General features: G+C 38.5%; 2 protein-coding genes across 5 annotated transcripts in view; one reads left to right on the top strand and one right to left on the bottom strand.

Moving 5' to 3' along the window:
• Positions 1-7,120, top strand: part of stat2 (signal transducer and activator of transcription 2) — a 33,274-nt gene extending 26,154 nt beyond the window's left edge. For 3 of the 4 annotated variants that reach the window (XM_062037884.1, XM_062037883.1, XM_062037882.1), the window contains exons 22-24: positions 637-691; positions 5,623-5,717; positions 5,820-7,119. In XM_062037884.1, the coding sequence (XP_061893868.1) occupies positions 637-691; positions 5,623-5,717; positions 5,820-5,962 (293 nt within the window). In that variant the 3' untranslated portion in view covers positions 5,963-7,119. Of the gene's footprint in view, positions 1-636; positions 692-5,622; positions 5,718-5,819 lie in introns of all 4 variants that reach the window. The other variant, XM_062037885.1, reaches the window with a different exon arrangement.
• Positions 7,121-15,083: 7,963 nt separating this feature from the next.
• Positions 15,084-19,872, bottom strand: part of gpr84 (G protein-coupled receptor 84) — a 6,446-nt gene continuing 1,657 nt past the window's right edge. Inside the window, exon 2 of the mRNA XM_062037553.1 lies at positions 15,084-17,066. Within this exon, the coding sequence (XP_061893537.1) occupies positions 15,893-17,065 (1,173 nt within the window). The 5' untranslated portion in view covers position 17,066 and the 3' untranslated portion in view covers positions 15,084-15,892. The remainder of the gene's footprint in view (positions 17,067-19,872) is intronic.

Here is a 19,872-nt window from a genome sequence, read left to right as displayed (position 1 = left end):
GAAATGCAGCCAATATTACATACAGATAATGTGTCATGAAACATGAAAAGCTCAATTATATACAAAGAGGGTAAAAGTAAATGAGCTCAAATATACCTACAAATGAGGCATAATGATGCAATATGTACATACAGCTAGTCTAAATAGCATTTTAGCACTCCCAACAGGTCAATAACATCAACAAAGCGCACCTGTGTGCGTTTACGCACAGCATTCAACTTTTGGTGGACAAAATGAGACAAAGGAGTGGAAGATTTTACATGTAAACAAACTGTTGCGTCACAGTCAAACTATGGTAAGTTCAAGAACCGGCGAAATTAGTTGGACAAAACGATGTTCACCAAATACTCATATTAAACATATTAAACAGTGGGCTTTCTAACAATTGGGAAGGTTTGTGTCATGTTTGTCCTCAAATAAAAACCCCACTTAAACCAAAAAGATATTTCCCCCATCTTTTTCCATTTTCAGTCCATTTTAAAAAATGCCCCAGGGAGCCACTCGGGTTCGAGAGCCGCGGGTTGCTGACCCCCGTTCTAGTCAGACGTTTTCAATTGTAGGCCAATACATTTGACGGATTGTTGAACTTTTTTCATGCAAATGACTCACTAAATTCACTCTTATTTCATTTTTCAGACGACAACCCTCATCTCAAGTACATCCAAACCCGGCTAATGTTTGTTTCAAAGGGGTGAGTATCATCTTTTCTTACAGCTCAATTGGCAGGTCTCGAACCTATAGCACAGTTATCTTCAAACTGTGGTACGCAGGCTCCATCTAGTGGTACGCCAAAGAATCACATGATTAAAGTACAGTGTTTTATTTTCCTATATTAAAACACAGTGTTACTGTTCAAACGGTGTGTAATATTACAATGGCCACAAACTGTCAATCGTTGCTAAACGGTGCGTCGTGGGAGACGCCGGAGGTTCTTGTGATTTTGAGGATGCAGGTGAACGACGTAGGAGCGTGAGGGAAAAAAGGGTACCGTATTTTTCGGAGTATAAGTCGCACCGGCCGAAAATGCATAATAAAGAAGGAAAAAAACATATATAAGTCGCATTTTTGGGGGAAATGTATTTGATTAAAGCCAACAGCAAGAATAGACATTTGAAAGGCAATTTAAAATAAATAGTGAACAACAGGCTGAATAAGTGTACGTTATATGAGGCATAAATAACCAACTGCTACGTTAACGTAACATATTATGGTAAGAGTCATTCAAATAACTATAACATATAGAACATGCTATACGTTTACCAAACAATCTGTCACTCCTAATCGCTAAATCCCATGAAATCTTATACGTCTAGTCTCTTACGTCAATGACATCAATAATATTAGTTGATACGCTAATGTGTTAGTAATTTCACACATAAGTCGCTCCTGAGTATAAGTCGCACCCCCGGCCAAACTATGAAAAAAACTGCGACTTATAGTCCGAAAAATACGGTATTTATCGATAAACGAACAAAAAGCGAGAGCAACGAGAAGTGCTCTGCCCAGACTATGAAGAAAAGAAAGCATAACAAAACTGCTGAAACCGAGGAAAACATTCACGGGAAATGTGGAGCGGACGGCGTCCACAAAGTAGAGCGTAATAGGCTTAGCATCAAAAAGATGTTTTTAATCTCAATCATCTGTGGCGTTTTGCTATGTTTTTAAACAAGGAGAAGACATCTACCACTTTTTATGGGCATTTCAGAAGCAACTGTGCAGTGCATCTACACTAAAACCACTTTTTTCCAACTTAAAGGCCTACTGAAAGCCACTACTAGCGACCACGCAGTCTGATAGTTTATATATCAATGATGACATCTGAACATTGCAACACATGCCAATACGGCCGGGTTAACTTATAAAGTGACATTTTAAACTTCCTGCCACACTTCCGCTTGAAAAACTCCTTTGGATATGATTTATGCGCGTGACGTCACAAAAGCAACGGAAGTGGTTGGACCCCATCGGACCCGATAGAAAAGCCTCTTGTTTTCTTCGACAAAATTCCACAGTATTCTGGACATCTGTGTTGGTGAATCTTTTGCAATTTGTTTAATGAACAATGGAGACTGCAAAGAAAAACGTTGTAGGTGGGATCGATCTGTGTATTAGCGGCTAAGTACAATACTGTAATATCTGTGATATTTGCATTAGTGTACTGTGTCTTTAAGGGTTTGGGGAACGCGCATGCGCGAGTGAGTTGGCGGAGAACTTGAGTGTGTGTGAACGTGACTTTTGGCTAACAGCAGCTCGTGTATGTGTGTGCGTTACTTTTTGAACTACAACCAGTTACCGCTTGTTAATAAAGCGATTGAGCAATTTGTTTAATGGACAATGGAGACTGCAAATAAGGGAGTTGTAGGTGCGATCGGTGTATTAGTGGCTGGCTGCAGCAACACCAACACCAGGAGGTTGTGTTGTGTTTTGAGCAGGATAACAGACGCACTACGGTGAGTACAGCTTTGGCTTCCAAACATTTGATGGCTTGCCCGTACGTGCGTGTCGATATGTGCATGTCACGTACGTAACTTTGGGGAAATATATGTTTCTTGCAGACTCTGATGGCGGCCGGGGTGTCGTCAAAAGCGTACAACGCCCGCCGCCGCATCTAAGTTAGCTACGCAGCTAGGTTAGCTTCTGTTTTTTTTAGCTTCGCCAAGCTGAATATTATTAATCGTGTATTTACATGTTCATGGTTTAATAGTATTATTGATCTTCTGTCTATCCATCCAGTCAGGTTTTTTTAAATTTAGTTTCTATCTGCATTTGAGACTGCTGCTATCATGTTGGCTACGTAGCTAGGTTAGCTTCTATTTTTTTTTAGCTTCGCAAAGCTGAATTATTAATCGTGTATTTACATGTTCAGTCACTGTGAATGTCCATTTGGCGTTCTGGACTCTCATTTTCAAGAGGATATAGTATCCCAGGTGGTTTAAAATACAAATCTGTGATCCACAATAGAAAAAGGAGAGAGTGTGGAATCCAATGAGCCAGCTTGTACCTAAGTTACGGTCAGAGCGAAAAAAGATACGTCCATCACTGCCTCTCAAGTCATTCACTGTAACGTTCCTCATCTACGAATCTTTCATCCTCGCTCAAATTAATGGGGTAATCATCACTTTCTCGCTCCAAATCTCTCTCGCTGCATTGTAAACAACGGGGAATTGTGAGGAATACTAGCTCCTGTGACGTCACGCTACTTCCGCTACAGGCAAGGCTTTTTTTTATCAGCGAGCAAAAGTTTGAACTTTATCGTCGATTTTCTCTACTAAATCCTTCCAGCAAAAATATGGCAATATCGCGAAATGATCAAGTATGACACATAGAATGGATCGGCTATTCCCGTTTAAATTTTAAAATGTCATTTCAGTAGGCCTTTAAGCGGTCACCACCACAACTGTCGTCTGCTGCTACCGCTAAAAAATTCAACCCATAGAAATACATTCTCAGTTGAAACAGTCTTGTGAGCCAATTTTAATTCACCAGATAGTAACAGTTAATGTCAACTTTTCAACTATTCAACATTATTATTAGAGATGTCCGATAATATTGGCCTGCCGATATTATTGGCCGATAAATGCTTTAAAATGTAATATCGGAAATTATCGGTATCGGTTTCAAAAAGTAAAATTATTGACTTTTTAAAACACCGCTGTACGACGGACGTAGGGCATACTTGCCAACCCTCCCCATTTTCCCGGGAGACTCCCGAATTTCAGTGCCCCTCCCGAAAATCTCCCGGGGCAACCATTCTCCCAATTTCCACCCGGACAACAATATTGGGGGCGTGCCTTAAAGGCACTGCCTTTAGCGTCCTTTACAACCTGTCGTCACGTCCGCTTTTCCTCCATACAAACAGCATAATATATGCGGCTTTTACACACACACAAGTGAATGCAAGGCATACTTGGTCAACAGCCATACAGGTCACACTGAGGGTGTACCGTATAAACAACTTTAACACGGTTACAAATATGCGCCACACTGTGAACCCACACCAAACAAGAATGACAAACACATTTCGAGAGAACATCCGCACCGTAACACAACATAAACACAACAGAACAAATACCCAGAACCCCTTGCAGCACTAACTCTTCCGGGACGTTACAATATACACCCTCCCTGCTACACCCTACCACAATGGACCCTTAGTTACATTGTTTTTTTTTGGTTTTTTAAATTATTTTTTATTTTTATTTATTTTTATTTTATTTTAAACAACATAAAAAAAGACACAAGATAAACTTACCATTAGTGCATCAACCCAAGAAAACCCTCCCTCCCCCATCCACACTCATCCACACAAAAGGGGCTGTCTCTCTCTTCTGGTTCCTACAATATAGAATAATAGTCTTTAGAGCACACATGATTGTGTGTGTTGCTTGTCCACTAACATTTTCATTAATTACTATTTTTTATGTCATTGTTTTTATATTGCTTTACTTTCTTTTCCATCCAAGAAAAAATATATATTTCTTTTTTTCTTTTTTTTACTTTTATTAATTTTTTTTTCATTTATTTATCTTATATTATTCCACATAAAAAAAATTTAAAAAAAGTTATTAAAAAAAATAATAAATAAATAAATAAAACAAAACAAACAAAGGACCTTATCTTCACCAGACCACAGATAGTTACATTGTTTATTGCAGTGGTCCCCAACCTTTTTGTAACTGCGGACTGGTGTCAACGCTTGAAAATTTGTCCCACGGACCGGGGGAGGGGGGGGGAATTTTTTTTTTTACAATCATGTGTGCTTACGGACTGTATCCCTTGCAGACTGTATTGATATATATTGATATATAATGTAGGAAGCAGAATATTAATAACAGAAAGAAACAACCCTTTTGTGTGAATGAGTGTAAATGGGGGAGGGAGGTTGTTTGGCTTGGTGCACTAATTGTAAGTGTATCTTGGGTTTTTTAGGATGATTTAATAAAAAAAAATAAAAAAAACACTTTTTAATTTTTTAATTCTTGTGTGGCCCGGTATCGATCTACGGACCGGTACCGAGCTGCGGCCCGGTGGTTGGAGACCACTGGTTTAATGCATCCAGCGGGGCATCACAACAAAATTAGGCATAATAATGTGTTCATTCCACCACTGTATATATCGGTATCGCTTGATATCGCAATCGGTAATTAAGAGTTGGACAATATCGGAATATCGGCAAAAAAGCCATTATCGGACATCCCTAATTATTATTGTCAAATACTTACAATTGTGTCTGTATACACACAATTATACATTTCTGACTATATATAATAACCAAATGGTGTCAGACAAGACATGATTTTTGTTTTATTAATTGCATTAAAAACAGCATTAAAAAGCATTAAATTAAATTTGCCAATACCTTTAGAAACCCTGCTTTAGTAAGTCAGGCCCAAAGTACTTAATCAATGTATAATTATTTCCAGGCTATTGCGGGCCACATAAAATAATGTAATATGACAGAATATGGCATTTATAACATAGCCCTGTTACATTTCCCATAATGCAGCTCATCCAGTACGTGGAACAAAGTGATGATACATGCTTCATTTGCATTGCAAATATGAAATACACTGGTGCACCCACATGATTTGACATAATGATGCTTTGTTATGGTTAATGTAGGGACAAACTGGAGCCTGTATCATACCCGTTGCCAGACATGACACAGGAGGACCAAGACCCGCACTCAATGAATGGCGAGTGTGGAGGAGATGATGGTGGGTCATGGCTCTCCTGCTACCTAAACCACTCTTCCCCAGTATGGACTTGAGATTGGAACCGTGCCGTGCATACACGTGACTCACTTCTTCTCTTTTCAGTCATTTCTTTTGTCACAGGACCACCGAGGGATTCTCCAGAAGAGCTTTTCCTCCAAGATCTTCATGACCCCATGCTGTGCGAGGCTTTGGCCAATTTTAATGAGGATCTGATGCCCGCCAGCATGCTCAACCCTTTTGACTGAACACTTGCTGTGGTGTGTATTTTCCATCAAACATATGGACATCGCACTTTTTCACACTGCAGAGGAGCCTAAACAGGTGAAATGTGGTTCAAACTGCTGTTTGAACCACAGATCTGACACCCAAGAAACAAAAGTAACATTTGGAAATGGTAAACAAGCCAATGCACTTTTGCGCTGCCATCTTTTGTGGTCCTCTACTTCCTAGTTTAGTGTATTTGCAGCCCACGCACCCTAATAGTTAAATATATGATGGCAGGAGTTCTTCAACTTGTTGACGCCGAGGCCCAACTTTTTCACTACATACGTGCCTGGGTCCCACTCAAATATTACAACTGAATAAATAGTCTTACTCTTGATTTGAATTGGATTGAATGATTATATCCAACCTATTTACAGTTATAACCTTGTCAAATGATGTGAAAGCATGGGTTAATCACAAATATGATTTATTGAACACATAAACCTTAGGCTTAGGTCAGGCGGATTAGACACATAAATACTAAATAAATCTACTGCATAAGAAGGGACTCATAAATAACTGACAAAAAATATATTTACATACAATTATGTTGTGCTAAAATAAACTAAATGTGTAATGAATAGTTTTCTTAAATACACTGTCAATCATACTTCAATCCCGGTATTCAGCGCCTCTCCCGACAACCTCCCGGCAGAGATTTTCTCCCGACAAACTCCCGGTATTCAGCCGGAGCTGGAGGCCACGCCCCCTCCAGCTCAATGCGGACCTGAGTGGGGACAGCCTGTTCTCACGTCCGCTTTCCCACAATATAAACAGCTTGCCTGCCCAATGGCGTCATAACATCTACGGCTTTTAGAGAGTAGAGTGCACAACTGCGCACACAACAAGGAGACGAAGCAGAAGAACGAGGAAGTTACAGACATGGCGATGCCATCGACGAGCAAGATGAAGAAATACGCTTGCAAGTTCCAAAACGAATGGAAACAAGAATTCAGTTCATCCAGGACAGTTGGAAGGGGAAGGTGTATGTTGCCTGTAAATATGTAGAACAGACTTCTCCATTGAACACGGTGGCCGAAATGATATACTCATCATAAACGGAGAAGTTAAACAGGACAATACTGCCATCTAATGGATAGCCACCGGAACGCTGAAATTCAAGTATTTTTTTCTTTTTCTATGTAAAAAAAAAAAAAAAAAAAAAAAAAAAAAATATATATATATATATATAGCTAGAATTCACTGAAAGTCAAGTATTTCATATATATATATATATATATATATATATATATATATATATATATATATATATATATATATATATATATATATATATATATATATATATATATATATATATATATATATATATATATGAAATACTCGAGTTGGTGAATTCTAGCTGTAAATAACCACACCCCCAACCCGTTTTTACCTGGTTAAATAAAGGAACATATTTACATACACCCTCCTTCCCGCGGCCCCCAGATAAATTGAAGGGTTTATGTGCAAAAACCGATAAACGCCATGTTATGCATATATATATATATATATATATATATATATATATATATATATATATATATATATATATATATATATATATATATATATATATATATGTATATATATATATATATATATATATATATATATATATATATATATATATATATATATATATATATGTATATATATGTATATATATGTATATAGATATGTATATATATGTATATATATGTATATAGATATGTATATATATATATATATATATATATATATATATATATATATATATATATATGTATATATATATATGTATATATATGTATATAGATATGTATGTATGTGTATGTATGTATGTGTGTATATATATATACAGTATATGTATGTATATAAAAATATGTATATATATATATATATATATATATATGTATACAAATATATATATGTATACATATATATATGTATGTATATAAATATATATGTATATAAATATATATATATGTATGTATATATATATATATATATATGTATGTATAAAATATATATATATGTATATGTATGTATGTATGTATGTATAAAATACATATACAGGATATATATATGTATATACTGTATATGTATGTATAAAATATATATATACATACATTTATATATATATTATATGTATGTATAAAATATATATATATATTATATATATATATATTGTATATATATGTATAAATATAAACAACTTAAATGTATTGTTCTCTATCACTTCCTTTTTTTCCTTTGACTGTCCTCCCCCCTTGTGATCCCTTTTGGACTCATCAACCCATTGGACTTGTCTACCATTTTCAACAAAGAGGGCTGTTTTTGCGGGAGTGAGGCCAACGCTGTAACATTTACCTGTGACCTGTTTCAAAGAAGTCATATCCAGATTAATTTCTACATGTAAAACACTTCCCCAATATAAGTTAGAACTATACGCTATTTTGTATTAGAAATGACAACAGCGGAGGATGCATGTTCATGTAAGAGCCAGTCTGCCCCGCAACAAGGGGGATAGAAAAAAAGAAGGAATTTATTAATAAGCACTTCGAGTAAACCTTTACTGTATTTGGAGACATTAGGGACATCACATGTTGGTAAACGTCACAAGTCGGGGCAAATCTAAAACAATGTTTGGAAAAGACACAATTGATTATAATTATCTTAACACCTCCAAAGGTTGAATTCACATATTTGGCTTTTATGGGGATCCTAAATACACAAAATCTGGCAGTAAATAAATACTTCTGAAATCCTTTAGAAAAAGTGGTCCTCAACCTTTTTTGCACCACGGACCGGTTTAATGTAGGCATTATTTTCAGGGACCGGCTTTCCACTTGTGCCAAACAAATACAGCAAAAATAAGTGCATGAAAAATACAGCTCACTATAACGCTGAATTTGTGGGAGCCCTGGACTTGTTTCTTTGCAATGAGATGCAGATGGAAATCAGCCTTTGGCTACAATCTGTCACATGTACATTTTATATGTTCATTAATGTGCAGTGTATCATGTCACAAAGTTGTAAAAAATATAACAAATAGAACATTCCAAATAGTAGTTTTATTGTACATCTTTTCGGGAGGATCCTGATGAGAGTGTGGGAATACGACCACATCACACCAATTCTCAAATCCCCTTCACTGGCTTCCTGTTCCAATACAACCCAGCAGTGCCTCCATGGAAATGCCCCCTTCTACCTCAAACAACTACTCACCCCTAACCTCCTCCAACCTCCGAGGACAAAGCTACGAACAATGGGAGACCGGGCTTTCTGCTCCCAGTCTGTGGAATGCTTTCCCTGACCACCTAAGGGCACCACAGACTGTGGATGTTTTTAAAAAAGGCTTAAAAACCCTTCTTTAAAAAAAAGCCTTTTTATAGATATATGCATACTAGTTCTAGCTATTAGGCTGTTCTAGTTTTTATTTTTTATTATTATTTTTTATTATCTTTTTATTATTATTTTTTTTCAATACACTAGCACTTTGAGGTTGTTTGCTCAATGTAAAGTGCTTTTTACAAATAAAACCTATTATTATTATCTATAAGCAAGCTTATTGGTGTGTCTAGTGGGACAGGAAGTTAAGTCGTTTGCAGTCGTTAATAAATTATTTAATGTTTCTCTGCGGCCCGGTAGCAAATGCGTCACGGACCGGTACCGGTCCCCGGACCGGTGGTTTGGGACCGTTGCTTCAAGAAGACCCGACTTTTGACTCTTGGACAAAACAACGCGGGTCACGTCACACAGAGGGTCTTCAAATCTTTTGACTGATTGTTATGTTAACATTCATGAAATGATTCCATTTATATAATATGTTTGTTGCTAGCCTGTACATGCGCGGCTAATATTTCCTCCCATTGTAACATCGATTCACAAACAGCTAAAGCTTTTATTTTGAAATGCCCAAAACAACTAGGTGCCGTAAGGCGGCAGCAGCTGCCGCAAACGACACAACGGCGGCGGCAAGTGAAGGTAAGAAGACAAGTGTCTTTAAACCAAGACAACTTTAATTATCTGAGATAAAACGAAGATGTTCACGGTTTTAACACCTGTTTGATGGTTGTAGTGGGAATGTGTTTGTCATATTTTACGAGTTGTAAAATGAACGTCCAAGTGCTGCTGCACTGCTTTCTCAGCCACAAGATGGCGCCCTCACACTTCGGTAAAAGTCAAGCTTGTGATAGCAAGCACCGCAAAGTGTACGAAGGGTTAATGTTAAGTCATGTTACGTCAAAGGCAGTTGCCATAAATATGAATGCAGAATATTTATTTTAATTCATGATTCAGACAAAGGCAAAAGGTACACCAGGTTTAAAAGTATAGTCATTTAAGGTCAACCAAAGTTTATTTATATAGCCCTAAATAAATCACGAGTGTCTCAAAGGGCTGCACAAGCCACAACGACATCCTCGGCTCAGATCCCACATCAGGGCAAAGAAAAACTCAACCCAATGGGACGACAATGAGAAACCTTGGAGGGTGTAGCAATAGGAATTGCGTGTATGTGTGGAGTTTCTACCCGGAGGTTTTAGAGCAGGGGTCTCAAACTCAATTGACCGGGGGGCCACTGGATGCAGAAACTGGGTGAGGCTGGGCTGCAAGAAAAGATTTCTTAAAAAGGTTTTTATTTAAACGGGGATAGCAGATCCATTCTATGTGTCATACTTGATCATTTCGCGATATTGCCATATTTTTGCTGAAAGGATTTAGTAGAGAACAACGACGATAAAGTTTGCAACTTTTGGTCGCTGATAAAAAAAAAGCCTTGCCTGTAGCGGAAGTAGCGTGACGTCACAGGCTGGAGTGCTGCTCACATTTCCCCATTGTTTACACCAGCAGCGAGAGATTCCGACCGAGAAAGCGACGATTACCCCATTAATTTGAGCGAGGATGAAAGATTCGTGGATGAGGAACGTGAGAGTGAAAGACTACAGTGCAGTGCAGGACTATCTTTTTTCGCTCTGACCGTAACTTAGGTACAAGCTGGCTCATTGGATTCCACACTCTCCTTTTTCTATTGTGGATCACGGATTTGTATTTGAAACCACCTGGGATACTATATCCTCTTGAAAATGAGAGTCGAGAACGCCAAATGGACATTCACAGTGCCTTTTATCTCCACGACAATACATCGGCGAAACACTTTAGCTACAGAGCTAACGTGATAGCATCGGGCTCAAATGCAGATATAAACAAAAGAAATAAACCCCTGACTGGAAGGATAGACAGCAGATCAACAATACTATTAAACCATGGACATGTAACTACACGGTTAATACTTTCCAGCCTGGCGAAGATTAACAATGCTGTTGCTAACGACGCCATTGAAGCTAACTTAGCAATGGGACCTCACAGAGCTATGATAAAAACATTAGCGCTCCACCTACGCCAGCCAGCCCTCATCTGCTCATCAACACCCGTGCTCACGTGCGTTCCAGCGATTGACGGCGCGACGAAGGACTTCACCCGATCATCCGTGCGGTCGGCGGCTAGCGTCGGATAGCGTGTCTGCTATCCAAGTCAAAGTCCTCCTGGTTGTGTTGCTGCAGCCAGCCGCTAATACACCGATCCCACCTACAACTTTCTTCTTTGCAGTCTTCATTGTTCATTAAACAAATTGCAAAAGATTCACCAACACAGATGTCCAGAATACTGTGGAATTATGAAATGAAAACAGATCTTTTTGTATTGGATTCAAAGGTGTACCAATACTTCCGTTTAACTAGTGACGTCACGCGCATACGTCATCATGCAAAGACGTTTTCAAGCGGAAGTTTAGCGGGAAATTTAAAATGTCACTTTATAAGTTAACCCGGCCGTATTGGCATGTGTTGCAATGTTAAGATGTCATCATTGATATATAAACTATCAGACTGCGTGGTCGCTAGTAGTGGCTTTCAGTAGGCCTTTAAAAAAATCTAACATGCACTTTTTAATGCATTCACCTTCTTTGAATGGCTTTCCCGCCCTAGCAACGTACTTGCCAACCCTCCCGATTTTTCCGGGAGACTCCGGAATTTCAGTGCCCCTCCTGACAATCTCCCGGGGCAACCATTCTCCCCAATTTTTACCCGGACAACAACATTAAGGGCGTGCCACGATGGCACTGCCTTCAGCGTCCTCTACAACCTGTCGTCGCGTCGGCCTTTTCAACATACCAACAGCGTGCCGCCCCAGTCACATGTTGTATGAGGCTTCTGTAGACACACGTAAGTGACTGCAAGACATACTTGATCAACAGCCATACAGGTCACACTGAGGGTGGTCACTTACGTGTGTGTACAGAAGCCAAATACAACATGTGACTGGGCTGGCCCGCTGTTTGTACAGGCTGTAGAGGGCGCTAAAGGCGGTGCCATCACGGCACGCCCTTGATATTGTTGTTTGGGTGAAAATCGGCAAACATTGGAGAGAATGGTTGCCCTGAAATTCGGGAGTCTCCCAGAAGGAAAAATCGGGAGGTTTGGCAAGAATGACGCTGTCAAGCGCCATTCATATAAAACTCGCGGGCCGCACCAACATTACATTTTCATATTAAGGTGCAGGCCGCAAAATAACGTCTCGCGGGCCGCGTGTCTGAGACCCCTGCTGTAGATGTTTTGCAGAGGAGTTTTTTGGAGCGTAAACTTGCCAAAGCTTTTTTGGAGTACTTGTTCAATTTCGAAAATGTGGATAACCTTGGATATGTGTTGTACATCATGACTATTGGTGTATAGTCAGTGTTTCCCATAAACTGCCAAGATACCTGTGGCGGTGGGGGCGTGGCTATGGGCGTGGTCACCATGACATCATCGAGTAATTTGCATAATTTACTACAATGATTTGATTTTCTCTAAAAAGGCTCAAAAAATGTATACTTACTAATTAATAATAACAGTTTTGTTTTAAACATCCATCCATCCATCCATCCATTTTACAATATAATTACAACACTTTATGTACATATTTATATACAGATTTGAACATTAAGTTATTCACTGAAATATATTTATTAATTGTGGTTCTTACAAAAAATATATCTTATAAAATATAAAAGCTAAAATGTCTCAAAGCTCTGCCGCTTTAATTAGTGCATACTAAATAATTTAACTTTAGCCTACTACTACAAGCATATTATTTACCAGCAACATAAAGTGAAACAGAGGCAGAGGTGTCCTGCCACAGTCAGTAACAAATAAACATAAAACAGTAGTGGTGGTAGATAGACACAGAGCTTCATCAAACATCTGATCCACTGAACAAAGAGCTCCAAAAATCTTGAACTTTAGACTGCCATCAGTTTTACTCCCTACACTTAACCATGTGTTTCCTACTGCCTGCACACTTTGCACCCTTTGTTGTATACACATGTTGTGTTTCTAATATAAATACATTTAATAAAGTCAAATACAAATAAGGCAACAAGAGAAGTATCCTACACTTCTCTTTTGTAAAGTAAATGTGAACAGCCTATATGGGCATCTACATCAACTATATGATCATCTACATCAACTATATGATCATCTACATCTACTATATGATCATCTACATCAACTATATGATTTGCCTGAGAAGCTGGACAGGACAATAAAAAAAAAAAAAAGTATATATATTTTTTATTTTTTTATTTTTTTAATTTGTGGCGGACGTAATTCTTTCGTGGCGGGCCGCCACAAATAAATGAATGTGTGGGAAACCCTGATAGTGGTGATGAAAACAAGGCAAGCGTACTTGGAGTCTGAAAAGAGTGGTCTGGTCGCTACTCATGATGGCGCCATCAAGCATGAAACAGCATTAAATACCCAAAAAATAATATTAATGAATTAAAGCAAAATGTATTAATAGTAGTATCTCATTACTCTTATCCTGGATACTTGATTGACTAGTACTACATTAGTGACAGTGAACGACTGCCGCCTCCTACTTTGTTTCAATGTGAGTCATACTGTAAGTTCCTTAATGTGAGTGTTACCAAATAAATCATCTACTCAGTGACAAATTCCTGCTGCTTCTGCAAGATGTTGGACTTTCCCATATAACACAAATGGTGCAACAACGTACTTCAAATACAGATAGTTACAAATAGGCCTCCCACGCACAATACATTAAACATACAAAAGTCAAACTTGAGCCAGTTGAAATGTTGACGTAAAACAAATGTTAATTGTAAAGTTTCAAATAAAGTTTGTAAAAATCTGGTTGGTCGATAGGGCCTTAAACATCTTTATCACTCAATCAAATACAAATGAATGTAAAATATATTTACTCTTTTTTCGGAGGGGGGGTTAAAATAATTTGGCCTGTGTGTGTGTGTGTGTATATACAAATGTGTATATTTATATATAATACATACATACAGTATATAATACATATTCATACATATAAACATATACATATATACACATAAATGTATATATACATACTGACGGAACCAGATTTTTTTCCATATATCCATATTTAAGTGTTACTTCTTTACTTCCATAGTCATATTACAAAACAGCTAGTGTTTTTCCAATTCAGTCTGCTTAGTAAAAGTTTGACTGTGTGTAGGCCTTGAAGCTGTGGAATGCAAAGGGTAGACAAAACAACGAGGTAGGAGAGAACGGGGAGGGCGAAGCAGAGGCAGACCGGATAGAGCCACGCATCTGAATGGGTTATGCAAGGCTGGTCTCATTATTGTCAAATATTTGAGAATAAACCACAAAATACCAACTACTGCCTGGTGATCAATTTAAACTTCAGCTTATGTGCCATAAAAAGAACTTGGGAGTGACCAGCAACTTAAAATCCCTGGGAGGAAGAGCTGAGTCCACGCAACAATTCACATTTATATATATATATATACAAATATAACATTTATGTGTATATATACAGTATAGTGTATACATATATATTAAAAAATACACACATATATACATATACAACATGTATATATATTATATATTTATAATATATACATATATACACATAAATGTGTATATATACATACACATTTATATATATATACATATATAACATTTATGTGTATAGTACATACATATATATTAAAAAACACACACACACATATATACATATACAACATTTATATATATTATATATTTATAAAATATACATACATATGGTAAATGGGTTATACTTTGACAGTATTTCCACATTCACCCATTCATACACACATTCACACACTGATGGCGGGAGCTGCCATGCAAGGCCCTAACCACGACCCATCAGGAGCAAGGGTGAATTGTCTTGCGCAAGGACACAATGGACGTGACTAGGATGGCAGAAGCTGGGGATCGAACTAGGAACGCACGGCCGCTCTACCCACCGAGCCACGCCGTCCCTATATATATATATAATAAAAAAAAATATATATATATATATATATATATATAGTACAGGCCACAAGTTTGTACACACCTTCTCATTCAATGCGTTTTCTTTATTTTCATGACTATTTACATTGTAGATTGTCACATCAAAACTATGAATGAACACATGTGGAGTTATGTACTTAACAAAAATAGGTGAAATCACTGAAAAAATGTTTTATATTCTAGTTTGTTAACAATAGCCACCCTTTGCTCTGATTACTGCTTTGCACACTCTTGGCATTCTCTCCATGAGCTTCAAGAGGTAGTCACCTGAAATGGTTTTCACTTCACAGGTGTGCCTTATCAGGGTTGATTAGTGGAATTTCTTGCTTTATCAATGGGCTTGGGGCCATCAGTTGTGTTGTGAATGAGAAGGTGTGTCCAAATCTGGCCTGTACTGTATATATATATAAATACACACATATATACACAGTATATTATATTATTTTTAGTTGTTGTTTTTAGCTCTTTCTTTCTTTCTTTCTTTCTTTCTTTCTTTCTTTCTTTCTTTCTTTCTTTCTAAAGTCAAATACAAATAAAAGTGTACATGCAGCATGCAAGAACTTAGGAGCTTTGCCTCCAGAGGTATGAGAAAGGTGTAGCCGCCCTGATGAGCAGCACATGGTAGGCCTTTCGGAATTGTCGATTCATGACGGCGTAGAGTATGGGGTTGATACAGCTGTTGAGCCAGGTGAGGTTGGCACACAACATGTGCAGCACCTGCGGGGCACTGCCGCGTTTATCGGCAATGTTGAGTAACAGGAAGGGGACGAAGCAAAACACAAAACACAGGAAAACCGCAAAACACATGCGCGTCACACGCTTAAATTCTGAATCCTCTCCTGAGCTGGCAGTGGCGGGGGTAGCAGGGCTTAAAGGTGGCGCACTTCCAACGCCAGGGTTTGGCTTGTGTGCAGGTGATTCCTTTGAGGTCTTGCATTGCGTATTTTGGAGGGGATTCTCTATCTCTGTGAATTTCCCCTGGGTGCCCAGATCACTGCTGCAAGTGGCCATGCTGTTCCCCACACCGCTGTCGTCCGCTTCCGGGGCTTTCTTCTTGGAAGACCGGCGGCTGAACCTGTAGCGTAGCAAGGCCAACGATGCGAGCCGCACGCGTCGGTAAATGAGGAAGTAGAAGGTGCCGACGCAGGCCAGTCCCACAAAGAAGTAGAAGAAGAGCAGAATGGTGGTGTAGGGGCGACCCCTGATTCGGTGGAAGCTGCATGTGCACACCTGAGGCACAAACACATACACGGACCAGAGCGGGCTGAAGCTGGCCAGGCCGAGCGCCCACGTTGCAATCAGGAGGCAAGTGAGTCCGCAGTTTGAGAAGACGCGGTTGAAAACGGCCCGTCTGCCAACCAGTAAGTACCGACTCACAGCTACCAGGCAGAGGGTGATAATGGAGACCGAGTTGGAGAGGAAGAGCAGCAGGCCAAAGATTCTGCACCAGAGCTCGCCGCTGCGCCATCTGAGGTGGAGGTAGCAGTCAACGGAAATGGGCTGCAGTACGGTGCAGTACAGGAGGTCAGCCAGAGCCAGGTTGACAATCAGCACATTGAAGCGGGTCCTCAGGTGGGAGTCCGAGGCAAACGCTAGAATGGTCATCAGGTTCCCAATTGTGCCGGTGACGGTGACGGCACATCCCCACAGCACGGCAAAGTAGCGGTACACCTCTACCGAGGGACTGTAGCAGGAGAAGCCATCGTCTGTTTGGTTGGTGACGTTCAGCAACATCCTGTCAAAAGAAAAGTTCAGCAATGCACATCAGCGTCTGTCATGTCACGCAAAGGTCAATTCTCACAAACGCCACGAATGGTGCGTTCATGTCCGTACTGGGAAGTCGGAATTTCCCAAGTCCCTCGTCGAAAATTTCAACTGGAACGTCCCCCTGGGTCGGATTTTCTACTCAGAAAGTGGGAGAGTCCTCTGCATTCTTGAAATGGCTTTCAACGATAATATAATCTTCTATAATGTCCGTTATTAACACCTTTGACCAATTTTTGTTGCACTAAATCAACCATAAATGACGTATTGTTGGACGTTTACCGTATTTTTCGGAGTATAAGTCGCTCCGGAGTATAAGTCGCACCGGCCGAAAATGCATAATAAAGAAGGAAAAAGACATATATAAGTCGCACTGGAGTATAAGTCGCATTGTTGGGGGAAATGTATTTGCTAAAAGCCAACAGCAAGAATAGACATTTGAAAGGCAATTTAAAATGTCTAAAGAATAGTGAACAACAGGCTGAATAAGTGTACGTTATATGAGGCATAAATAACCAACTGCTATGTTAACGTAACATATTATGGTAAGAGTCATTCAAATAACTATAACATATAGAACATGCTATACGTTTACCAAACAATCTGTCACTCCTAATCGCTAAATCCCATGAAATCTTACACGTCTAGTCTCTTACGTCAATGACATCAATAATATTATTTCATATTTTACGCTAATGTGTTCATCATTTCACACATAAGTCGCTCCTGAGTATAAGTCGCACCCCCGGCCAAACTATGAAAAAAACTGCCACTTATAGTCGGAAAAATACGGTACATACGCCACTGTTACTGTAGTGTAAATACATTTTTAATGTGGTATATGCCAGCGGTTCTTAACCTATTTAACCTTGAAGCATACCTTTTCCACTACCCACTCAAATATTAACACTGAATTAGTAATCTTACTCTTGATTTTAATTGTAGTCAATAATTATATACAACCTACTTACAGTTTCCAACCTTATCAAATGATATGAAAGCATGTTTTATTGCTAATATTATTATGTATTTAACGCATAAACCTTAGGTTCAGATCAAGCTGATTAGAAAAATCAATATTAATTAAATATACTGGGGGACTCATAAATAACTGGCAAAAAATACATTGACATGCAATTATGCTGTGCTAAAATAAATATATATAATTTATTGGTCACATTTATTGGATAAAATATGTTGCGTCATCTTGTTGAATTTGTCTTAAATGAAACAGCATTGTGTCTCATTTCCTTGTTTATATGATGTAGTCTTAATATTTGTCCAGCTCCTACTTTGGCCTCCATTTGATTATATCTTGTAGTTATTGCTTCATATTTAATAGGCCCGCTTATTCTAATATTTTGATGTTTCTATTCATTATTACCAATGCATTCCCACTTTATTACTCTTATTCAATTCTATCTTATCCTTAGTTTTAACATTGTTATTCCTGCTATTGTGCAACACTGCACAAGTTGTAGACTGTCATTTTTATAAACCCCTATTTGCTTATTTTTAACACCTTTCTTTCTATTCACACAGGAAGTGAACACGCATTCAGTAAGAAGATGTAAGCAGACTAATTATTATAAGTGAAGCAGTTGTCGTTATCATGCTGTAACTTCCTCCTAAATTATTTGAACAAGGCTCAGTGCAAAATAAACAAAGCGCTGACGATCAGATGTATCTCCTTGTAAAATGTGACCACAGACTAATGCATAAAAGTTGTTAGTTATCAATATCGTAGAGCGCTAAAGGGGCACGATTAGAGATGTCCAATAATGGCTTTTTTGCCGATATCCGATATTCCGATATTGTCCAACTCTTAATTACCGATACCGATATCAACCGATACCGATATATACAGTTGTGTAATGAACACATTATTATGCCTAATTTAGTTGTGATTCCCCCGCTGGATGCATTAAACAATGTAACAAGGTTTTCCAAAATAAGAGAACAACTTCAACTCAAGTAATGGAAAAAAGTGCATGCTGTTGAACACTGTTCCCTTGTGAAGTGAATTATATTTATATAGCGCTTTTTCTCTAGTGACTCAAGGCGCTTTACATAGTGAAAGCCAATATCTAAGTTACATTTAAACCAGTGTGGGTGGCACTGGGAGCAGGTGGGTAAAGTGTCTTGCCCAAGGACACAACGGCAGTGACTAGGATGGCGGAAGCGGGAATCGAACCTGGAACCCTCAAGTTGCTGGCACGGCCGCTTTACCAACCGAGCTATACCGTCTCAGGCTTCCAAGTAAGTGTGTTTCTAGGTTTTTTGTGCATTCCCTGGTCCCCAACCACCGGGCCATGGCCCGGTATCGGTCCACGGACTGATTGGTACCGGGCCACACAAGAAATTAAAAAAAAAAATAATAATTTTTTAAATTTTTTTAATTTTTTTAATTAAATCAACATAAAAAACACAATATATACATTATATATCAATATAGATCAATACAGTCTGCAGGGATACAGTCCGTAAGCACACATGATTGTATTTATTTATGGGAAGAAAAAAAAAGAAAATTGATTTTGAATCGAATCGTGACCCCAAGAATCGATATTGAATCGAATCGTGGGACCCCCAAAGATTCACAGCCCTAATGAATACTTATGGAAAGTAAATTAAAAATAAAATATATTTTCATCAATTTATGATCATGATTTATGTTAGGCCAGCAGAGTAGGCCCTGACGGCAAAACCACTGCGATTGGCTAGGGCAGGCCTGGGCAATTATTTTGACTCGGGGGGCCACATTTAGAGACACAAAT

Source organism: Entelurus aequoreus, linkage group LG26 (assembly GCF_033978785.1).
Source record: "Entelurus aequoreus isolate RoL-2023_Sb linkage group LG26, RoL_Eaeq_v1.1, whole genome shotgun sequence".
NCBI classification, from domain to species: Eukaryota; Metazoa; Chordata; class Actinopteri; order Syngnathiformes; family Syngnathidae; genus Entelurus; species Entelurus aequoreus.
This window is presented reverse-complemented; position numbering and strand designations above follow the sequence as displayed.